Genomic DNA, 25,143 nt, shown 5'->3' on the forward strand with positions numbered 1-25,143 from the left:
TGGTGCTGCTGAGATGCATCTGATCTCCAGCAGTGGGCAAACCTGTGAGCCCCAGGCAAGGCAAGAAGAAGCCTTAGGACGCATTGTTCATCTGTCCTGCTAACATGCTAGATGGGAACCCGGAAGTTGGACATTCTGTGTGAGTCTAGACATGTAAGTAAGTCTAGGGACACACTGACGTCATACCCGTAAGAAGGGCGGAAATGGGCTGACACAGCGCCTCCACCGGATACAGGAGGAGCTTAGACGCTGCCGCCACGCTAGAGTTTCCGGCCGGAGCTGCTGAGGAGCCTCAACAGTGCAATCCTATGTTTACGCGCAAGCAAGCCCCACTGTGCTCAACGGGATTTACTCCCGCGTAACCGTACGGAAAATTGGACGGTAGGGCGCCATCATGGACCGACCGCAGGACTTGCTGCCTTCTGCGCATGCGCGATTCCAGGAGCGGCGGTTCGACGAGGCGGAGGAACTCTACAGCCGCTACATCGAGCACTGCGCATGCTCCGGCGGGAGGTGATTCCGTGGAACGTTGGGGAAGTGGTCCAGCCGAGCAGGGATGCACCGCTGCGGCTGTGCGGGGAGGAGGGATGCTCTCAGTGGCGTCTTTGGAAGCCATGCGTGGGACAGGCAGCACCTGCGGATGGGAACTTCTCAGGGGACTCGGGCTGCCACCGTGTCCACACTTTTCTGGGAGTAAGCTCCATTTAGTCCAGTGGAACTTACTTCTGAGTAGACAGGCATAGGCTTGGGCTCTGAGGCTGCCACCCTCTCCACACTTCCCTGGGAGGAAGCCCCACTGACTACAAGTAGACAGGCATAGAATTGGGTTCTTAGGAATTCTATTCAAGCTACTTTTATAAATAAGTAACTTTTATAAATGTTAATCTGTGGAACTCCTTGCCACAGGATGTGGTGATGGCCTCTTGCCTAGATGCTTTAAAAGGGGATTGGACAAGTTTCTGGAGGAAAAATCCCTTACGGGTTACAAGCCATGTAAGTATGTGCAAGGAGGTATGTGCAACCTCCTGATGTTAGAAATGGGCTATGTCAGAATGCCAGGCGCAAGGGGAGGGGGCACCACGTCTCTTGTTGTCTTATGTGCTCCTGGGGGCATTTGGTGGGCCACTGAGATGCAGAAAGCTGGACTAGATGGGCCTATAGCCTGCGCCAGCAGGGCTGTTCCTAAGGGCACAATGCCAACCAGGTCTACTCAGAAGTAAATCCTATTGTGCTCAATGGAACTTACTCCTAGGTAAGTGAAGTTAGGATTGCAGCCTAAATCTTTTACCCCAGCAGGTTGACGTGAGTGGTGGCTGTAAGGAGGCACTGTGCTGGTCTCTCTCTCTCTCTCTCTCTCACACACACACACACACACACACACACACACACACACACACAGAAGTTTAGCAAGCAAAGCTTTAGCTGGTCTAGAGAACAGCTTTCTGTTGAGTTAGGCATAGGCTGAGTTGCCAATGCTGCAGGATTGTTGAGGGATCAGCATCTACACCAACTTTTGAAAACAAGCCTGGAGATGTTAAGGGGGCATTCAAGAATTTCAAGCATCACCAGAGATTTGGGAGGGAATCTCCAGCAATAGCTTCAAGCAGAATGGGCAACTCTGGGTGCAATCCTAACCAATTTTCTAGCACCGAGGTAAGGGCAGTGCAGCTCTGAGGTAAGGGAACAAACATTCCCTTATCTTGAGGAGGCCTCCTGACTTCCACCCAACTGCAGGATGCAGCACATGCCCCATTGGCACAGCTATGCCAGTGCTGGAAATATGGTTTGGATTTGGGCCTCTGTGTCTTAGCCGCAGAATAGGGATGATTGGACAAGGTGGCAAACCACACTCAAGGCTATTTGTAAAAATCAAACTTTGAGGTTTAGAAAGGAGAAAGTCAGATTCAGGATCCTTCCTCTGGTTTGACTTTCCTTTTGAGGGAGAACTCCCATGCTTATCAGGAACATAGGAAACTGTCTCATACCATCATTCTGTTAGTCCATATAGCTCCATATTGTCTGCATTGACCAACAGTGACTGTCTAGGTTTTCAGGCAAGAACTCTTTGCTATGACCAGGCTCATAGTGAAAGTAATTGCTGAAGAGGGCAGCTTGATTGACTACTAGTTATTCATAACATCCCTAGGTTTTTATTCCTGAAATCTCCAAAACATGAATATGTTTGAGGACCTTAAAAAGATCATTCTCTGGTGAGGTGCCTGTAATTTAGCCAAAATTCTTGCAGCATTGCTCACATGCACCCTCCTCCTCATTCCTTTATGTACAATCGTTCAAGAGTTCTGTTCCTGTTTTAGCAGCATTGCATCTGAACCCCTCAAATTATGGTTTACACAAACTACAGCTTGCCTGCAAACCAAGATTCCAAGATTTCAAACTAAGTTGATCTAAATTTGAAATCCTTGTTTGAAGAAGCCATAGTGTGCTAATGTTTAGATTAGCTACAAACTGTAGTTAGCTGCAAACTGGCAACAGAAGCTTCTGTCTCCATGTGTGAACAGAGGAGGGCATATGGGTACTCAACCCATTTCTGCCCAACCCACAGGTGTACATATTTGATCCCTGTTGCGTATGTGTAATGTTGGGCAGAAATGGCTTAAAGCTGCTCAGGTTCATTACACTAAATCAGCAGTTCCCAAACTAGCAATGAAAGTTTTTTGCAATGAAAAACTGGAAGTAGATCACAATCTTTATTTTTAGATTTTCCAATGCTTGGGGAGCTCTGCAGAAGCTTCCGTGGGGCTCCCCATGCCCCCAGGAGGCTGCTGCTGCTGCTGCTGAGTAAAACGAAGCCTCTGTCCCCCCTGGCAGCAGCACAATCGTGGGGATCACTTCCTTGCATTCTCCCCTCCTTGCCCCTTAAAGAGGCAGAGATAGAGCTCCTGAGGCTGGATCATTGCAATGCCCCAGTTTGAGAACCTCTGCACTAAATCATACTCCAGCATTACAGCTTTGTAGCTTCATTAAGTAGATGAAATAACCTCTTTAGTTTTTCTGTGTTCCACAGCATGATGCAAACCCATTTTTGCCTGGTCCATTTAGTCCCATTTAGTATGCCTGTGGTTTTCAAACTTGCAGGGAGTTTGAATCCCACAGTTAGTCTTTGCGGGGGGTGGGGGGGAAGGCAGCGGCACAATCCCCAGGATCATGCCGCTCAGGGGGGCTGCAGGGGCTTGGTGCACTTGCCCAAGCCCCCTGCAGCCCCTTGGGGGTGCGGAAAGTCCTGCGTGACCTTCGGCAGGGCTCCCCGGGTCAGGGAAGGTGACAGTGGAGCGATTGCGCCCTGCTCCGCTAAACTGGGGAGCCCTGCCAAAGGTTGCGCAGGGCTCCCTGCACCCCCAGGGGGCTGGGGCAAGTGCACCAAGCCCCTGCAGCCCCCCTGAGCGGCATGATCCTGGGGATTGTGCCGCTGCCTCCTCCATGTCTCCTGGCTGCCCCCGTCCCTTAAGGGAAAAGGGACCAGGGCCCTCAGGCTGGGTCATCGTGATGCCCCAGTTTGAATACCACTGTAGTACGCATTTAGTCCCTGTTGCTTAAAGCAATATAGTAAATGTTTAGTTGAAGGCAATCTTTGCAAAGCATACCTTGCTGATTTTGTTTTCTTTCTCCCCCAGCAAATGCTCCTCTCGTGATCTTGCAACTGCACTTAACAACAGAGGACAGATAAAATATTTGAGAGTTGACTTCTACCAAGCAATGGATGACTATACATCTGCAATAGAAACCAAGCCTGATTTTGAAGTCCCATATTATAATAGAGGATTAATATTGTATAGACTAGGTATGGCAGTAAGTTTGAATTGGCTCTAAAATGCATTTTGATTGTCCTAGTTATTTGCTTGTCTAGAATCGTGGTTTTCAAAGAAGGCTTTCCAAACTTGAGTGGGTGATGAATTCCCCAACTGTTAAAGACTAAGGGCACAATCCTATGCATGTCTACTCAGAAGTAAGTCCTATTGTGTTCAATTGGACTTACTCCCAGAAAAGTGTGTATAGGATTGCAGCCTAAGTTCTATAGCTAGTTCACATGGCATGGGGGGCCCTTTTGCTTTCCTGTTTGTCCCCTGCAACTGTGTATCACAAATAGCAGTAGGTGAGCTATTTTTCTGGTGAAATTATCCTCGTATTAAAAAGGAACCACTGATAGGTTTCCAAGGAATGGCAGGTTTTCTTAGAACGCAATGTAAAAAAAAAAACTGCAATAAGTTTTTGTAACTTAGTTGAAATAGTGGTAAGTACAAAACTGCACTAGCATAGTCCGGGCTTTCCCAAAGAATTCCATTTTATGAATTTTTACAGTGCTGCTATTCTAAAGTTGATACATTTGCATATTACAGTATTTATTTGACAAAGTACTGTACCTTGTTTCCACTTTGTATCAAACTTGTCCTTTTAATTGCGCCGGTTTGGTGGAAGCAGTTTTTACAGAAGACAAGATCAATGTGAAGTAGAATTTCTCTGCCACCTGATTCGGATCTTCTGAGAAACCAGTTTCCTACAGCTTCATGCAGACAGGTTAAATATTTTTTGTTTTTTCCTGCTGCACAATGCTGTAAGCTGTTGAGGGCAAATATTTAAAACAAAGTGCATTGTAGGATGGTAGGGCTTCAACCATAAATTTGTTAATACGCTTGTTTAACACTGACTATATTCAGATAACTGAGGGATAATATTTGATTTGTACAATTTTCTGCCTTCAAAAAGAAGTAAAGGAGCAAACAGTAGGAGGAATTCTGAAGGGTAGATGGTGCTGTTTTGTATACATTTTGTTAATGAAAGTTTCCATGCAAGAGAGCAGAATAGGGGCCTTGACCTCCATTCACAAAGCTACTTCAGGCATACTGCAAGAGCTCTCTGCAGCTCAGCAGCCCTTCCTTGATACTTATTTTTTGAGCATTAGCTTCCTTACCACCCACTATTCTATGACCTCCACCCCATTCTAGAAATAGCTTCACCTATAGTGCAGCAGGCCAGTTTCTGAAGCCTAGAAAGGGGAATGGATATGCAAAGAAGCTTGCTTGGTTGTGGCTGTTTCATAGGCCCCTGTTGAGCAGATATCCCTCTGCAGCCTAATAGGTTGTTTTGCCTTCACAGGTCCAATTTCTTCTAGAGCAGTCATGTAGAGCGTAGGGGACTCTAACAAGATTTCAGCATCAGCTGGTAAAGATGGTATCTTATTGGAGAGAATTTACTATAGGCAGCTGTTTTTGCTTGCAAGATAAGTCAGGAAAAAGAGAATAACATGCCTCTTTTTTTTTTTCCCTTGAGACAGGATTCTTTGATGAAGCCCTGAAGGATTTCAAGGTGGCATTAGAGCTAAACCCAAACTTCACAGATGCTACTTTGAGTTTAAAGCAGACTATCCTTGATAAAGAAGAAAAACAGCAACAAGGCTATTAAAAGAAAAAATCCTATCAGGGAGTTTTAATTTGAAATTGGGGAGACAACTTTCCATATTTTAGTCCTAACTAAAAACAAAAGTGATTTTTAGCACAGTTATGTTTATTATGATACTAGCATGCCTTTCTTGTCCCCAAATGCCTTTTAGGCAACTGCCCGTCTGTTCACAGGCTGCCTAGAATATACTACATCCCATTCCTTTCTTATCCCCTCAAGAAAAGTTTGCTAGAAGCAACATATTGTATTATGATTTAAGCAATAACATTTATCTGTCAGGAGCAGACATACAAGATAACTTTCAACTTAAGGGCAAATGCTGCTAATGTGCAATGATGTTAAAGGGCAAAATTTTCTATGGCTGACGTAAATAGATGTTTTGAAACATTGCATATTGCCCAGTAGCTGCAGTGAGTCGCAGACACAACATATACTTGATAACACTGTGTTGACCCTGTATTTGTGTCAGTTCTACCACATTACTAGGCTCCTGTTTAATCTGTGAATGCCCTACATGACTTTAGTTATGATTTAGACACTTAGGTTCAGGTCTGTGCCTTTTGACTGCCCTAAGACTATTGGGAGGGATTAGCAACATCTAGTAGGTCTAAAGAAAATGAGTTGAACTGTCAAGGTTTGTGGAGTCTCTAGGTTTTTTATCCATTTTTTAGCAAGTGGGAACAAGGTGGTTATGATGCTACTGTTAGATCAGTTATAGTTTGGTTGACTATAAAGTAGACCAAGCTGTTTGAGAAATGTCAGGCTCATAAGTTTAGAACCTCAGTTTAAATCTTAACACACATTTGTATTCCAATCTTAGTCAAAGAAAACTCAAGGCAACGTGAAGGGCAGCCATCTGTTTTATCCTAACAAGCCTGCAAAATAGCTTAGGATAAATTGACTGAGGGCACCCACCTTGTTAGCTCATGTGGCACAAGGATTTCATCTAATGGGTCAGGGCCACAAATTCAGATCATGTAGGTCTTTCTGAGTCTGCAGTCCTGTTTAGCAGCAAAAGTTCCTGAACTTGAGTATAAATCTGTCCTAGTTTGTAGCTTGGCCAAAGGTTACAGAGTGTGGAAGAAGTATTAAAACTTAAAAAAAATCTTTCCTGGATAATGAAACTGTTTGCTTTTGATTTCAACATGGCTTGCAAGAAACCACAAGGAAGGTTATGTTTCAGATCTCTTTATATAACATGATCAAACTATCCCACAGTGTTAGCGGAATCTGGATCAGATTCGGATATCTAATGCTCTAGCAGCTGTTTCTGTTCTAGAATACTGGATGTTTGAATAAGTCCTGGCTGAAAAGGAAAGTTGATTGAAAGCACACGGATGAAGAATAAATTTAGTTTGACTGAATAAGACCATGTTCATAATTGTGTGGCTTTGTTTCATATTATGTAATCCTTTGCAGCCATGGCATTAGAAAAATGCAACATTCTGCACCAATGCTAATTAGTTTTACACACTAACAATGAGTGGAACACTTTACTCTTTTTGTAGTACTTCTTCATAGAAGTGATTTTCAGCCAATAGGCTGCAAAGTTATAGGCAACATCATATGTCAGTCTGATTTTGGCCCTACAAAACTTTTAGATATAGTCACTGCCTGACCATTACAGAAAATTGAATGCATGAAGCAATTCTGGCAGTGCCATTCCAGTCCTCTGCCTAGGGCTGGACCAGTAAATTCAGCAGATGGGCAGCCATTAATGTGGAGCATTGGCTGACTTTACAGGGTCTCTTGGCTAAGAACACTTCAGACATGAATAATTTACAGGATTTTTCCCAGCAATGAAGCAGGGGAAAAAAACCAGACAGAGACTCTTTTATGCAGTCCTTGCTTTGGCAAGAACTAATGATTGTATTACTTCTTATGGGACACTGACAAGCTGGAACAGAGTTTGGGGGAGGCGATGTAAAGATAGTGAAGTGTCTGAAAACCAAGTATTACAAGAAGTGGTTAAAGAGCTTGGTATGTTTAGTTCAGAAAAAAGTCAGGTGAGCTACAATAGCCATCCTCAAGTTATCTGAAGAGCTGCCACCCATGAAGGGGAGTTATTCCATGCATCTTTAGAAGGAAGGTGGGGAACCTGTGGGGCTGAAACTCAAGAGAAGTAGATTTAGGAAGAACTTCTCAACTGTAAAAGCTGACTAGCACTGCAACAGCCTACTCCATGCAATAGCAGGCTCTCACTTGAGGTTTTCAAGCATAGGATGGAGAGCTGAATATCAGGAATGCTGTAGCAGTTACCTGTTCGGACCAGGGAGTTGGACTAGAAGACCTTCACATCCCTTCCAGTTCTGACGTGATATTGTCCCCTTTGTATCAAACAGTGAGAAATACACACACTCTTAACTGTAGGTGCCTAGGAGTGGTTGCCTCACTAGGCTGAATTTTATTCTGTGAGCCAGTTGGCCTGAATAGGTGTAAGCTGGACAGTTGCTTTACAACCAGCTACTCCTCCAAGTGTTCTTTGATACCACAGGGAATTAGTCATGTTGCTAGCAATACTAAAAGGATACTGGTCCTGGTAATGTTTACATAGCAGCTAAAGCTGCTAGGCATACTAGCTGTATGGTGGAGTGTGTACAAAGTAACAGCTCTCATTGCTTGGGGTAGTCATTTATTTTGTAGCATGGGATGGTTTATTTCTGTCCCCATCCTTCCTAAAGGCACTGCACATTGTGAGCCAATTTTATCCTTGTAGCATTAGGCAAGAGGTGGTGGGTTTAGCAGGAGGCTAACTAGCTGGTTAGCAAGCAAGGACTTGAGCCTGGGATCACCACCCCCCCAGCATTAATCACTGCTCGTCTTCCACCTCTCTGTAGTCATTAAAGTGAAAATGCAGCCCCATATCCACTAAAACATCCTACTGAAGTCTTTTCAGTAGTCCTCAATAAGCCCCAACTCACTGATCATATTTCCGCTTTTTATTGGCAAATTTTTAACATGAAGCATACACCAAATTGAAATTCTGGCAGCAGCAACTTGTCTTGAATAACTTTGTCTGGAAGAGGAAGGCAATATTTAGTTTGTTGTCTACATATATAAGCATTGCATACACAATGTAGTTTGCCCTTATGTACACTTTACTCTCCCAGTTCATAAAACTAGCATTTGTTTGAGGAATCTGTGTCAAGTGATGATCTTTAAGATCATGGAGTATGAGAATGAGTATCATAGGAGTATGAGAATGCACATGTGTGAACCAACAGCTAATTACATTTCATTGAGCTGCTGTAGCTGCATCCACTATTCTGTGGAAAGGTATTGCAAATACAAAAGCCATAATCTTAAAGTGCCCTCTGTGCATATATGAGGGTACTGCATACACAATTGAATTGTTCTCACTGGTGCAGCTTCAGCATCTAAGGCAAGCTGCTTTGGCAAAAATTCAGTGCAGAATTAGGAGTATTTAAGCATACTTATTGCCAATAGGGCTTGCGCATGTCACTACAGGGCAAGTTGTAGCCCATGTCATCAGCCTTTGTGTTTGAAGGCATTCTTCTATAATGCTTACAAATTAATTCTTATCTGTTCAAGCCCAACTCTTACCAGATGCGTGCATCCAATTCCTTCATTTGTTCAGGATGAACAACAAATACTGGCCCAGCCACTATATAACCGTGAAGACTAGGATGAGTTTCAAAATGCAGATCTGAAGCATTGAAAGAGGAATTAGTTACATATTGCTAGAATTCTTAATTGACATCTTAGCAAGGAAAATGGGAACTGGTTGCCTCCCAGATTTAGACTAACACACATGGCACGATAACACAAGTATTAATTATAGACGCCTTCTCAGTGGCACTCTTACCAGGCTTTGTTCCAGAAGGACATTGTTTTCTACAGGAAAAGCCATTACCAGGCGCAGGCAAACAAACACCGACTGTTACTGTGCAGTGGATGTAAACCTAAGGAACAAAGGGTCCTGCTTGGTTAGATTTTTTACAAAAGTGTAAGAATAAAGCTTTAAATTTTAAACATGTTATACTCAAGTGTCTGTCCTCAATGAGACTAGCTTTCCTCCCCCCCCCCCCCTTTTAATACTTTTCAAGATGAGATGATCTAGTGTTGTTCCAGGCAACTATTGCTTGGGAAGCAACATCAATATATGCATTTCAAAGCTGGTTACTACACCTCTGCACACTATTGCTCCAGTTAGTGCTTGATAACAGGTGTCAAGTTAGAGCAGACACACAAACTATGATGCACTAAGCTCAATAGTTGACCAGCTATATACTATGATCTACTACCAGAAGCTCTGACAACCCTATTCCTTTTCCACACTCCCTGGGAGGCATTCACACACAACCTTTGGAGGACTAAATTTGACCTTAAACTCACATATTGTATAGGCCACTTTTGGAATTTATTTTTGCTGTAGGGCCACTTCTTCTGTTCTGCTTGTGTGATATTTGCTCTGGTCCTTTTTAGAATATTAGTGTCCTTGTTTGCCATGTCTACTTTTACTGATTTGTTAAGAGTTTTACTTTCGTAAAGTTTTACTTTAGTTTGTGTCATATGAAATGGAACTCTGGACTATAGTGAGAGCCAGGATGATGCATTGGTTTGATAGTTGGATTTGGACCTGGAAGATCCAAGTTCAAATCCCCGCGCTCAGCCAGCTGAAGCTTTCTAGGTGACCTTGGGCCAGTCACTCACTCTCAGCCTCACCTGAATCACAGGGGGGTTGTGAAGACAAAGGGGAAATTATGTATACCATCCTGAACTCTGAGGATGGGCGGTATAAAAATGTGGGAAAATAATTGCCACATAAATGTTAGGATCAGGATCATTATCAGGCACTTTCCACCCACTGGGTTTGTACAGTTAATAGTAACTACAGCAGCAGAATGGGCCAGTTTAACCAAACTGGAAGCATCACTCCCAAAAAAACAAAAATATTTTTTTTTGAAGCGGGACATTACTTTTCCCGACATCCTTCCAGCTCACTCTGCTGTCCTGTTAGAAAATAGGGCAACAGAAGCAGAGACATTAGCAAGGTAAGCGTAAGCACAGTGTGACAGCTCTGAAAAATGGTTGACGGGCAGAGGATACCACCTGCAATCATCCACTGCTCAAAGCAACCTGTCTCACTTCACAGCTGGGACAGCCCTGGTTGTGGAAACAGTACGTTTTTAGTCCCCACTGTTTCACTTGATCATACCTTATTCAGAGGAGTCCACATTTGTATTCCCACTCTCTTGAAGTGCTTGGGGTATTTCACTCTGCTATTTTTGATTACTGGGTAGAAATCCAACACAGATCCACTACTTTTGTTCTCACATCTGTTTGAGAAAGGAGATTAGTTAAATTTACCTATCTACTTGGCCAAAGCAACTACAGAAGGTTGTGCAACAGAGTGACTTGCCCATCCACAATAATGTTCCACTGAGAAGTACTGTCAAATTCTTTGGATTCGGTCATCCAGCAGTCATCCAGGAACAGTTCAGCATCAGGAGCACCATCTTTTAGTTCAACTTCAAGAAATATATGGTCCCACAAGTACTTGGCAACTGTTGAATGTGGCCCGTAGATTTCTGTGAAGGATTTATCTTAGGAGTGGGAGAGAAAAGATTTTTAAAGAACTAAGATGTGTTATGCCGAACATTGAAGTTCTCTCCCCATTTGAGAAGAATTTTACCTTGGAAAAGATTTGAGATGATGCTCAAAACTTGTCTTCCTCTTCTAGGGCCTGTGGGAAAAGGAAAGTTTAAAAAGTCATCCCTTTTGCAAGCAGATGAACTTGTACATTGACAGGGTGCTATAAAACATTGCCCACCTGCAATGTGTGACCTAACTATCATTGTGCCATAGCCAAATGGAGAATGTGCAGATGAGGAGGAGCCAGAAAACATGGCACTTTGCATCAGGGTCTCTTTGGTTGTGTAGTAGCACAGGACTGTTAGCCTGCAATGGGAGAGTACTTTTAGTTTGTAGATACAGTACTTCTAAAAATGAAATTAACTTGAGTCTTGTTACTCATACCTGTATTCTGGATCTCTTGTGATAGTTGGCGGTCCCAGGATTGGAAGAGTCTCTTTTTCAAAAGATATTTCATTTTCATAAATAAGACGTTCTCCTTCAAACTATCAAGGAACACAGAATAGGGTCCAGTGTGCTTGAAAACTGGACAGCTTCCATCTTTCCCCATGGCAGGGCTGTATTATTCATAAGGCTGACTAGGCTGAAGCCTAGAAACCCTGCAGGAACGAGGTGCCTATGCTGAGGCACTATGAACTAGCACCCTAGGGCTCCAATAGTTAAAGGCACTATGCACTCTATGCTGTAGCAGTGCATATACACATATAGTGCCTATGCTGAGGCACTATGAACTAGCGCCCTAGGGCTCCAATGGTTAAATGCACTATGCACTCTATGCTGTAGCAGTGCATATACACATATATTTATGCATATACCTGTGTACTCTCTCACAAACCCACACATACCCCTTATTATCAGTTCCTCTTTTGTCCATATCTCAGGAGACCCTCAAAGAGGATACAGGGCTATGTACTGCGGTCTAGTACCTATTGTACCAGGGTCAGGCTGTCGGCTGTAGTAGACTGAAATGTCAGAGGGGGCCCAAAATACCTGAAAACCTAGGAGCCCTGCCATAGCCCTTATAAAGCTCCTTACCCTTAGTGAAGTGCCACAAGTAGAAACGTGGAACTGGAAGAAGGCTCGTTCCTTGGTAAAATCTTTCGGCTTACAGGTGTTGTCTTTCAGTCTTGTTTTGCTCATGTCAATGGATGGAACTGTCTTCATAAGAGCAGATACTGTAACTGTCCCATTAGGATAGCACACTAACAAAGCGAGAAGAATCAACAGATCAGACAAACGTCTCTCCCTGGTAGAGGGCCTTCTGAACCGAGACCAAACTGCAGCTCACCTATAAATTCTAAGGGATTAAAGCTGCATCTGACAGAAAAGATATCCAGAGTCTCCATAGTAATGGTTTTCTTCAGGGCAAGATCAAATCTAGTTTTGAGGCTTTCAAATGACACTTCCTTTAAAACAAAAAAACACACACAGCCGTATCAATAAGGCTAGTTTTGAATGTTTAGCAAAGACAGTGCTTTTGCTCTATCAAACTATTAAGACCCGCCAGTAAGGTACAGTTTATACAGTTCTATAAAACAGGGTGCTAGGTTTTGTTTTTTGGTAGTTTAACAATGATGTTTTCGCAAGGTCTGAAAGAAGAATTAGTTTAAAAATACATCCAGCAAAATGTTTTAAGGTGGAATTGTTCATACAAGTACTTTTAACTCCCCCAATAGGAAGTGTCATCTTAAATGAGCATTGCTGCTTCTCACACAGAGGAGGGAACACTTCTGAAGACAGTGCTTGCTATGACAAGTACAGACCTTGAAGAGGGTTTCATTCTCCCAAATTCATAATGAAATGTAATCTTGGACACAGCCATAGTGACAAACACAGCTTGTGCAAGCCCTCTTCCTTCCAACCCATTCCCAAGTGTCAGTGGAACCTCAACAATGGCATAAGATGCAGGTACAGCAGGAATCTTTAGGAAGTGCATGGAGGCAGTTTCTGCAATTGGACTTTTAAGCATGTTTGCAAAGTTTTGAGGGACTAGACCAAGGTAATGTAAGCATCATTCCCTACTAGTAATTGAGCCCCATGGTTTTCAGGATGGAAACTAGTGGGTTAGAACCACTACTCAAACATTGTAGGTTGTATCATTATCCTTCTCACTTATTTCACCTCCATCCAGGTTCCATTCCTCTTCCAACCCCTCACTGTGTATTGTTAATAAAAGTGGAGCTACAGAGAGAACGACATCTCAGTTATAGTATCATTATGGCAAGCTTTGTTCAGCTTCCGTTTACTAGCTTTCTCAACAAGTGAGAAGGAAACTGTTAGTACTGAGGCCTTAAAAGTTTATATACCTCATAGATAATCCCAATGGCAAAGAGAGGCACTTGCAAAACTAGGTGAGTGGCATTTGTAGTGATCACATATCCATCTGAGAGGGCAGTGGCCTGGTTTAGAGGCTTGTTGCCCACATATAGGCTCCAGTGTTGGTGTAGGCCTTCAGTTGGAACAGCTAAATACATATTTTCTTTGTCACAGTACCCAACTGCTTCTGGTAGTTCTGTGAAGTAAAAAAAAAAAATTTCATCATTAAGGAAATATTAACTGCACAAAGGATGCCCCCGTTCCCCTTTAAGAAGCTTTGACAGGTCTTTCAAGCTAATTACCCTGCAAAGAGCTCAGCTCCTGCAGTTTGCAAGCATGTGTAAATACAGGCATGTGCCACTTAACAGGGATACGTTCTCTTATCCCCGTTGTTATGCAGTTTGGTCCTTAAGTGAACATTCAGCCCAATCTAGTACCTTTGTTGTATAAACAGACACTAACTGGCTGAACAGGCTACTGGAGAGATTGCCTCTTCTTTGCATTAAGGGCCTCTTTGTTATGTAAACAGACACTCTGCTGCAGGCTATGGAGACATGACTGCCTCATTGAGAGCATCTTTGTGCTTTGACCACTGTCGTATTTGCGGTCCCTCGTTAACACATTTGCCTCGAGCACACGTTTGCCTAGGGAGATAAATGTTTGAGGGTCTTTTCTCTGGTTATTACTTATAAATAAATGAAATATTTCTTTCTAGATCTTTTTTTAAAGTCTGGAAGACCTAGGTTGGTCCTGAGAGTGTTTAAAAATGGGTCCCAGTGCTAAGAAGTTTGGGAACCACTGTACTACATACTTAGAATTACTTTAGCAATTACACCTAAACCTTACAACTTACTACCAAGAAGGTAGTAAATTGTAAACTACCAACATGAAGCTTTTAAATAATGATTTTTTAAAACACCTATTCAGACAGTCTGCTGGCTAGTCTACTCTGAAACAGAATACACTAGCCAGCAGACTGTCTCAATAGGTGTTAAATTTTTTTTTTTTTTTTAAGTTTCATGAGACATCCTAAATATCCAGATTTCATTGCTCCCAAACCTCTCTTCCATGAGGTACAATAAAATGTTGTCTGGCTGTTGCATGTGAAGTTTGAACTAGCTATCTATGAATCATTGTTTAGCAAGTCCAGACTGGCAACTTACCAATATCTGCAACTACACATTCAATGTCTGCCGGATGGTGATACAGCTTCTTCTCAGGTCCCACGTTTAGAGTATAATTCACACGGAGGCGATATTTAGTTTCATTCTTGTTCACATACTTAAAACATGGAGATAGTTCAACAGCATTAATTTTATCAAACAGGCTTTTCAAAACACACTCTTTTGCATATTCGTGTTCCTAGCTAGGATAGTTTTCAAAGGGGATAGAATAATGTCTGGACAACGTCTAACTTTAGTTACTAGTTCCAATTGCTCTGTGCTAGTTAGCTTCAGCAGCAGCATACCTCTTCTGGTACCTATACCTATACCAAGCCAGTTGCAGGAGACAAGTACGACTTTCTTTCCTTCTTGGGGGTTTCCCAGAGACAGCTGCTGGACCACTGTAGGAGACAGGACACTGGACTAGATGAGCCTCTGGCCTGATCCAGCAGGGCTTATGTTCCCGTGTATACCAAATAATATTGGCCTTATGGCACCTCACATACAGACAGGGCCCTTAGTCCACCACTCTAGAATACACGAAGTTCAAACATAAGCTTCTAACACATCCAAGGTGAAATTTCTTTGAAATATTCATAGTACACTTTTTTTTAGAACTACAGCTTCACTGGTAATTGTATTACAGAAACAGATTTTTTGATAAGCAATTCTGCCCAGGTAGTAACAAAGATCTATGCTGTACATATAGGGATGTTTTGTTCTCTGTATAGCTGCCCAACAATGCCACTGCCTTTTGTTACTCCTATTTAATAATAGAGTTGTAATGCTGGTAATTGTATTACCAGGGGGAAAAATATGGAAGACTATTGCTATAGGAGTTTCACAGCATCAGTCCCTAAGATTTCTTGTTTCCATGTAGTACAAGGAAGATCAGATGCTGAGAAGCCTGGGCATGAAGTAGAGGCAAAGTTCCTTTGCTTATCTTGGAATGGTCAAGACAGATAATGGCATGCATTTGTCAAATCAAGCTCTAACTGGGGGAAAAAAATAGGCCCTTCCTTCTCTCAGGATCAGCAAAGCATGCATAAGGAGACTTAAGTAGAGCGTTTCAGCAGATTTTCTGTTCATGATACAATTTGTGTATTCATGTACAAATGCCCTACACCAAAGAGAAAAATGGGGGGGGGGGGAGAGGGAAGCTGCCTTACCTCTTTTAGAACATTGGGATCATCAAAAGGTACTTTCAAGTTGAAACTTTTTGTTCCATTGGGAAAAGTTGTGTCCGGGCTCTTGTAGCCCTTTTGCTCCACTTCTTGTGGAGTCAAAGGTGTGTCTCCTACTGTAAGCGTTAGGATTGAGACATCAGGAAGAAAGACTCCAAAGGCTATATCAAAGAGTCGTGTATCGGGAACAGTGTCTGTTAAAGCAAAAAATTAACTGTGTCACTGGAGAGCAGAGAACTGTCTACTAACATTTTTCACACATTTGCTTTGAAAAAAGCTTAATAGTGGTCATCAACATCATATGATCATTCTCAAACAGAAGTCATCTCCTACTAGCTAACCCACAAGGCATTACTAAGAAAATGGGTTTTTAAATACTAATTTACATTAAAGCAAGGAAAGAGTCATGACAGGGTGAGTGAACCATTTGCTTAGTCCATTCAAGGCCTTGAATAATCCAGGAATCATGTGGACTCCACTTATTTCCATCTCTGACTTCCCCTTTATGCTATTTTTATTTTCAGAATCTTTGTATGCCATTATTTCCCTCACTGTTGAGGTTCAGTAGCCTCAGGCTATGCATTGACCACCACAAACTCCCCGTTTTTTTTGAATCAGCTTCAAGACCCTTGACTAATCACCACAGCCTAGTTCTCCCAGCTTCAATCAATCATTAATTACTTAAGCTGGGCAAAAATCTGATCTCACAGCAACAACTTGAACAGGTTCATCACAGCAGGAGCCCACTCACTGAAAAAACATAATCTTTCCAATTTTTCCATCTAGTACTGCATCTCAGTCGCACCTACTTACTGTTGACTACAGTTGGTATTCGAGGCATGAAGGGTGTCGTGATTTTCTTAATGACCGTGTATTTGGTGAGGTGCCAATCTGTATCTGTCCAGGTATGCTCCAAAAATAAGTCAATACTGTATGTCACCCCATGGACTCCATTGGATACAGTGCTCTAGGACAGAAAAAAAGGGTTGGCTTAATTTAGACTGAAGTCACCAATACAGATGAAGCTGTTGGACAGTAAACTGAACACAAATATGAAGAGTTGGTGTCTCACTAGACTAGGTTTGCAGTAGTCAGCTGTTGTTGCAATGTTCTTGTAAACTAGCTAGTACTAACTGACATTCAAGCACATAAAATTGGTCAGAGCCCTCTACATTTGCAAGGGCATGGGACAGGGAAAGTGCTTCTGGTCACCAAAAAGTCAAACATTTTGCACTGCTCCTGGAGGATGTCACTCAGAAGAATTTTAAGAGGAATTCCCAAGATGTACTCCAAGGATACCTTTCTATATGTGTGTTTAGACCCAATTTGGTGCATCTCCGATACTATTCAGATCTTAAAGATCAGGGTGGAAGGCATCTCAGGTAAGATGGGCTTCACAGACCACCAACTTACATCTGGAATTGTGCTCAGAAGGCAATATGAAATCCATGTGAACGCTTGAGCCATGGTGTCTTGCACTCCCAATGAACCATGAACTAAATAATGCAAGCAGCCAGGGTCCAGGATAAACACGTGTCTTACAGGGCCCAGTTCATATCACATTCAGATGTGTAGCTCTACATGTGAGTGAATTCAGGTTCTCCATGACATACAGAACAAGCAAGGTGGGCTTCACTGTGGAGTTGATGCCTCTTCTATTGCTTTCCTATTGGGTTGATTAAGCTTTGAAATGTCTGCATATAAAACGAAACTAGTACGGGACCTTTGCTTTGTTGCAGTGCTTATTTAATATGGTTTAGCAGCCGGTTAAATTCATGGAAACTTGCACCACCATTATCCTACAGCTGTGTTTATATATACACTTATAAAGTACACAATTTACCTTAAGTCTTCCCCCAGATGCTCCAATTGGGACAGTTATTCCAATGTGCGTGATGTTGTGTTCCAGGGTGTAGTCAAGGCTCTCAGGGTTCTCTATTCTTTGCCCATCAACTCCCATTGATATATTATAGGATATAAAGGTTCTTTCTTGAAGGACCAATGTAGGGATTATACTTGGCACAGTCCATGTTAGGGCAACTTCGGTGAAGTGGGTACCATCTGTTGATTTATAAAACTAAGTCAGATGGAATCATTGCAGGTTAAGCTTGGGAGGCAAGTACTTATAGAAACAATGTAATATAGTCTGGAGCATATGCTCTCCCTACAGTAAACATTTGTAATATTCCAACACAACTTGTCCATGTGCTCTAGATGGACCTTTCAATAAAATTTGATCTTATCACATTTAAACTCCTTGTGGCACTTCATTCTTGCATATGTAATTGGTAAATACAGGTGTGCGCCACTTAATGACAGGGATACATTCTCCAATCCCCATTGTTATGTGGTTAGGTTATTAAGTGAACATTCAGTCCAATCCATTGCCTTTGTTGTGTAAACAGATACTCCCTGCCAGACACTAGCTGGCTGCACAGGCTACTGGAGATAGATTGCCTGTTCTTTGCATTAAGAGCCTCTCTATTGTGTAAACAGACACTCTGCTGCAGGCTATGGGAGACAATTGCCTCATTAAGAGCATCTTTATTGTGTTTTGACCACTGTCATATATGCGGTCCATCATTAAGCAAACTGTTAATCAGCAGATGCCTGTAGCTAGCGCAGGGGTGTCAAACATACGGCCTGTGGGCCCGTTGTGGCTCTGGAAGCAATTTATCTGGCCCTTGTTAATAACTGGGCTCTCCAAGAGTAACAATTGGGCTCCTTCATATCTTGAAATTATGAACAAGATATGCACATTTTCTCTTCTGTCATTTGCAGCTAATGAGTTTCTATGCGAGAACGTGCTTATTTCTGGCTATCCTCTGCTTCATGATGTTACTTCTTGATTAATGATACCACTTCCACCCTCAGCAAGTGTCATGAATGCTGTTCGGCCCATTGTTTGAAATGAGTTTGACACCCCTGGCCTAGTGCAAAAGAACTCAATGTTTTTGTTTTTGTTTTGCTTTTTATTGGTGAAGGATCAGACCTTATATAGCTGATTCATATGTTCATATATTTGTAGAGTAGGAGTAGTGAGATACTTACCAACTGGGCATGATACAGTAGTATCAATCAACAGAAGTAGCCATCTTTGCTTGTACATGGAAGTGGAGCTGACTGTACTCATAGTGACTCCATTCACCTATGGAAAGTACATGGTAAGTTTTTACTAGGTCTGCTGAAGACATGGAACTCAGCAACCCTACCCATTCCTGAGTAGGAATAACTCACCACTGAAAGTTCAGTTTCCGCTGTTGAATACGGCGAACGGAGGAACACTCTTGCCAGAGTATTATTGAAACTGTAGCCTAGCTTGTCAGCATCACTCACCACTGTTGTCTTCCTTCCCGAAGGAGAATGGAATATCAGCTGCCATATCTGATATACAACCTTTTGTACCTAAAGAAATTAAAAACAAAACCAGAATTGGATTGATAATTTGTTGTCAAGCTTTGCTGTTCTGAAGACTGCTGTTCTGAAGATTGCCAAGAAAGAATGTACAAAGTTTCCAGCTTCAGGGCAACACAGTACATAAGATGATGAAGCTTTAAATGACACCAGACATAGGAGACCCAAATACAGACCCCTGCAGAGCCATGAAACCCAGAGGCTTTCACAGGAACACATTTCGGCATAGCAGCCAACTAGTTTGGTTGAGACAAAAAGCACTGTGGTACCCTGAGGATTGGCTCACAAGTTTCCTAAGCAAGAATTACATTTAAGGGCATCGATGTAGAGACTATCTGCTGTTAGAGCTAGGAATGCATTACACAGACTGGAGAAATTTCTCTACTGAGCATTCTGAAACCCATGAGCAGCTAGAACAGGAAGCCAACTAACAGGCTATTCACAGTGCCATAGGACATTGACCACAGTCATGCGAAGTGCACCTGCCTGGCAATCAGATTTACCGCCCCTCCCACAGGTTGGGTTACAAAGTTGCTACCAGTCTCCAGACTGGTTTCCTACAAAAGGGAGGAAGGGGCTGGCATGCAATTTAGGGAGCATCCCTACTGTACCTCTGGCAGAGCAGGCATCCATTCTGCAGTCTTATCATCATCAGAAATCACAGGTACATCGCTCTTCACAGACACCTTGAAATGGAGATTTTTTTCTCAATATAGAATTCAACAGCCTTATTTGGTCATTCTGTCACCCACCTGCTCTTCCTTGTTCTGGCAAAAGCCACACTTTACAAGCTCCTCCCTCCTCTGAAACTTACGCAGCAGCATTATTGTCAGCAAGGGTAGGCAGATGCCAACTTCGGCAAATTATTCAGCCTAGAATCATGCTGCCTAGAATCTTAGATAGGCTTACCTCCATATAGTTCTGTTCACACACAATTTCCCTTGGAGCCCATGGGGAATAAGTACAGTGTAGGGGATGTGTGTAAACTGTAGCTGCCCTCATGTCTTCAGAGAAGGATACTTTGATGTTCACAGTGAGAGAGAACCTTTCATCCCTCTGCAATCATTAAAAATATCCAATGAATTTGAAAGAGACACAAAACTTAACCATAGGAGATGCATTTTGTCACAAGCACAGTACTTAAAAGCTGAAGTTTCAATGTGTTTTAAGCTTGATTGGGTTTTTATTGCAGTTCTCACCCACATGCAGGAAGCTTATCTACTATTTAGAGGCCTGTGTCCATGAGCTAAACTGCGCAGCAAGCACAACTGCCTTTCCCAAGCTTCCTGACACCAGCCCATGCTCTTAAGTATTTCCCATGTCTAGTCCAGATCTTAGAGGTGTGCTTTTAAGACTGAGGAAGTTCGGATGCAGGCAAGCCAACAAAGCAAAAGAAAAACCTTTAGTAATGGGAAAGCATTCCTTCAGTGTTGGTGCTAGGTTGCTTGCGTCCTGGGGCTAAAATCGAGCCCCCATGGCATTGCCTGCCTGCCCCTGCTGGTGCATTGAGTGCTACTGACATGACTGTTCAAGGAGCTGAGTATAGGCACTAGGTGCCTTCCCTGGTGGCATCTGATGCCACCCTGGCTCTTCTCATCACTTAAGGCAGAAATGGTAGCTGCTGACTGCATCTAACCCACAAGCTGTTTCATCTGTGGCCCAGGCAGTCCCATCAGGTTTTATCCAAGTTACTGTACCTATGCCCACAGTTTCATCTGTCAAGTTTTCAGAAGTTCTGTCAAGTTTTCAGAAGACAGATGAAAACATCTGTCAAGTTTTCAGAAGTTCAGAAGTCAAGTTTTCAGGAAGCCTCCTCCACCAATCCCACCCCCAGGCCTGTCCCTGTCTGCTCTGCCCTTCCCGCACTCCTGTGCTGCTCAACACTTTCCTTACCTCTGTAAGCAAAGGTCACGCCTTTGGAAAAAAGAAAAAGAAGAAATATATTCCATGCAATATAGACTATATTTATTCTATAAAACGTTATTACATTTATAAAATACAATATAGACTTTACTATCGCATATTATTCCATAATCACTTAAGTGTTTTGTTCTTATATGAAATGCTGCAATCAAGTCAGTGAGCATGCGCTCCCTAAATGTGAAGCCTTTCATCTTCCTGTTAATGGTGCCAACTAGTACCATGTTCAATCTTCTGGAATACTGGGGTGGAGGAGTGGGTTGTAGAACAAAGCCTATTTCTGACCCCAGGTCCAGCTCATGAGAGTCGTGTCCACCAAGATACAGATGCTCACTATCCCTATCTAAGGGAATTTAATTTTTTTTTAATGCAATTCATGCAGAGTAGACAAGCAAAAAGCTGGGTTGCAACACCTCATCACTAACAGAATCCAGTTGTGCAGGGGATTCCCCCCCCCCACTTCAAATCAAGTTCAGCTTCTATTGTTTCCTTTCTCCCCTCTCCTAGAGATTCCATGGAGTTGTTGGATTGAAAGCCACTGTTTCAATTTTTAAGATGAGTGGTTAGATTAGGAGAACAGTTCTATACATCAGAAACCGCTACCACAAGTCTCAGATCACAGTTTTGTATATCCTAAAGTTACCCAAGACAATTTAGTCTAGTTAAAATTGACTGATAATCTGTTGCCTGTTAGCCTCCCCTATACTGCCATTTTTAAGATGCCCTGTAAAGTATTCTTTGGCCTCACCTCATTTACAACATGACAACCAAGCAGAGAAGCCCGGAAGATAATGTTACCCCACACGTCTTCTGTCAGGAGATAGCCACAGCGAGCTTCTAGCTTCTTGTCCAAGGCGACTGTGACACCAGAGGGATCTAGTGACAAAGAACAGCATGTTGACTGCTGTACAGAGATACAACTTCAGCAAATACAAACTTCAGATACAGATTCACTCTGATCATATACTTCCATCATTACATTCAAAGGTAGCTCTAGTACGGGGCATTCCATGACTGCTCAAAGCATCTTGTTCACCTAGTTCAGAAGGTTACATTATTTAGTAGTAGATGTCAGGTAGCAGGTGGTAAGAAAGGCATCTTCAAAACCCTGCAGAACTGCTGCAAATCAGAGTAGATAATATAGACTAGATGGATAGTTGTCCAACTCTGTATAAGGTAACTTAATGGGTGGCTTCTGGGTTGGTACTTTTAGTTATAGTTTCAGTTGTATTGTTTCTCATTGCAAGTCTTTGTCAAGTAGGTTTTGAAAGTGTCTGGTGAACATTAAAATGGTACATATGAAGTAATCACCTCTTGTTCCAGCAGCATGGTATTTATTAACACTCCCCCCCATCAGAATCAAATTGCGTATGTTGCTGGGTATAGTTTGGCCTTTACCCACAATAAAATAAACTGTTTAATAAAGTGGCCCAAGTTAAACCCAAGTGCAGTCTGGTGTCTTCATTCAGGGGTATGGGAGTAAATAGAATGCCACTCCCCTGCAAGTGTCTTGTGTGCTCCCTGAAGTATCTGTGGGGCTGCTGTGGGATACAGGAAACTGATCTAGATGGGCCCTGGGCAGGGTTGTTCTTATGTTCTTAAACCTAAACGCCACTGCTTTCACTGGCACCGAGTCACTTTAGCTGAATCAGGTCCAAATTCTTTGGATGCTTTCAGGCAATAGGCATGGATTTTGACAAACCTATAAAAGAAATTCCACAGCTGCAGCAGCCCTCATGATCATTCTACTTCTAGAATGTAGAGTCATGAGGATAGTTTTGGTGAACTAAGGAAGCAGGTAGACAGAAAAGATGTGGGCACAAACCATTTAGGTTGGTGCATATCAAAATTAATGCCTTTCATTTTACCCAGAAGGTACAGAAAGAGCAACCCAATCATTAATGTGGAGAGATGTACATACAAAATGGGAGAAAAGTGTGGAGAAGGGTAGAGGGTTTTATGCGGGGAAATCCATGCTGAACTTCTGAAAACTTCAGCTAGATGGATTCTGTTTTGGGCTCACACTTGAGAAAGTATAGCTTTCATTTGTGCTCCCAGTAGTTTCCAGGCGGACTTCAAAAGGTATTCTTTATAATCTTAGCTCACATGATTCTGTCAGCCCACAGCAATCAGGCTGTGGAACGCCTTCTGAGATTCACTCCCCCCCCCCCATTTTGTGCTTTTCACCATCTAATGAAAACATTTTTGCTTAGACAGACCTTTCAGTTGATGCCTTGTGCTAGTTGTAGCTACCTACATTCATAGTCTTTTAAAAAGTTATTATTGTTTTGATTTTCTTTTAAATTACTGATTAACCTTAATTGTATTTCTGATTTTTTAAATTATGCTTAGCTTGTTTCTGTAAGTCACCTTGAGAGGGGCCCTTTGGAGACAGAAAGGCAGATAACAAGTGTTTAAATAACTATAGAGACAAATGCTAAAACTCAAAAATGCAGGTACCAACTTGACTGATAGCCCCATCCTTCTTGACTTCTAAGTCTAGAACTGATAAGGCTGCAGCCCTCAGAATAGCCGTTGTACCAAGAGTAGACTTACCTTCAAAATCCAGAAGACCATAAAATAGGCCAGTTTAAGACCATTAAAAGTTTGATTTTAAGAAGCTCATTACTTCACAGCATTGGAGAGATATTTAGATCTCTTTCACTACCACAAGCTTTGTGGCACAAGGATACTCACAATGCATACTCACACATAAGTTTTGTTTCACTGATAACAGGTGAACATACAACCAGTTGGATAGTTTGTTAGGTTTGCAGTCCTATACATATTTACTTTAAGCAAAGCCCCACCAACTTCATAAAGACTTCATTTCCAAGTAAATACCCATGAGATCAGGCTAAGCAAAGGAATACCCGATTTATTTTTCCATTGATTATAACTCACCAATTATGTCTAGAATGTAGTACTTTCCCTCAAGAAAGGACTTATCCAACTTCATCCAGAATAAACTGGAGAAACAAGTACTCTCTATAAATTCTAAACAGGGATAGAAGACAATAAGTTACAACAGTAATCCACAGATCATTGGAGGAATGGACATATAAAAGTTTTTAAAAAAGAACTTTATAGATTGGGAGCCCATTGGGGACAGGGGTCCATTTATTGGTTTATTTTACCACTTTGTGAACTACTCTTGTTGCTAAGAATACTTCTACACTGCTTTTCAACAACTCTACCAATGATTCCCAAACTTTTAAGTACCTGGACCCACTTTTAGAAATGATAATCTATTGCAACCCACTAGGCAAAAAAATTAGAAATATTTATTATAATAGTTATAATATAATTATAAAATAATTATTAATTAATAATAATTGGAATTCTGTGCCCCCAAGGCTGCTAGAGACCCTATATATAGCATGTGTGTGTAGACATTTACCAGACTCTCCCTAGAAATGGAGTTAAAGGACTGTTCCCCCAAGCCTTTACAGTCATTCCTGGGTACCCAAAAGGCTGAACAGGACAGCAAGATGTGCAATTAAGGACTTCCAGGCCAGACAAAAAGTTGAAACTTTTTTCACATGTTATCTATGGCATGCCAAATACTAATGAAAATAGGAAAATGTGTCATTTTAATTCAGGGGCATAAAGGTTGCCTCATATCAGCTAATGGTTTTCTTCTGCAAACTAGGAAAGGGTGCTTCCAAAGTAGTCTGTTTAATATTTCAAAAATGTTTCCATGACCCACCCAAAACTGACTCATAACCCACTGGTGGGTCCCAACCCACTGTTTAGGAAACACTGAACTACACAGAATGCCACCTCCATTATTCCCCAAACAAAACAAGTACAGACTTGACAAAGAGATGCTTGTGATCACTTCACCAACCTGGGAGAGTCGGTGCTTGTTGAATCCTCCCAGTCCCAGGCTGGAACAGAAAAATCAGCAGCAACAAAAATCTATCAGTGAGAAAAAGAGTCATTAACCAACCAAACAAGTGAGAAAGGAAAAAAATACACAAGATAAAGAGAGTAGCTCAACTCAAATAATTTTACCTGCAGAGTGGATTGCCTACAGCCTCCATACTTCCAAAGGATCCCATTCAAGCAATGTATTTCTAACCCCACAGGTTCTTTTAGCAGTATCACTTCTC

The 25,143-nt window shown here is 42.1% G+C and overlaps 1 protein-coding gene across 2 annotated transcripts; it reads left to right on the forward strand.

Annotated features, from left to right (window-relative positions):
- The first annotated feature begins 234 nt into the window (after window positions 1-234).
- On the forward strand, window positions 235-6,782 carry TTC32 (tetratricopeptide repeat domain 32). Of its 2 annotated transcripts, none has more exons than XM_066611820.1 (3): window positions 235-513; window positions 3,633-3,799; window positions 5,291-6,782. In XM_066611820.1, the coding sequence occupies exons 1-3, from the start codon at window positions 395-397 to the stop codon at window positions 5,416-5,418; spliced, it is 414 nt and encodes a 137-aa protein (XP_066467917.1). In that variant the 5' UTR covers window positions 235-394; the 3' UTR covers window positions 5,419-6,782. The 2 variants fall into 2 exon arrangements, with proteins under 2 accessions (XP_066467917.1, XP_066467909.1); XM_066611812.1 differs by lacking the exon at window positions 235-513 and adding an exon at window positions 530-693.
- Window positions 6,783-25,143: the final 18,361 nt, after the last annotated feature.

The sequence above is a fragment of the Tiliqua scincoides genome, chromosome 1 (genome assembly GCF_035046505.1).
Source record: "Tiliqua scincoides isolate rTilSci1 chromosome 1, rTilSci1.hap2, whole genome shotgun sequence".
NCBI lineage: Eukaryota > Metazoa > Chordata > Lepidosauria > Squamata > Scincidae > Tiliqua > Tiliqua scincoides.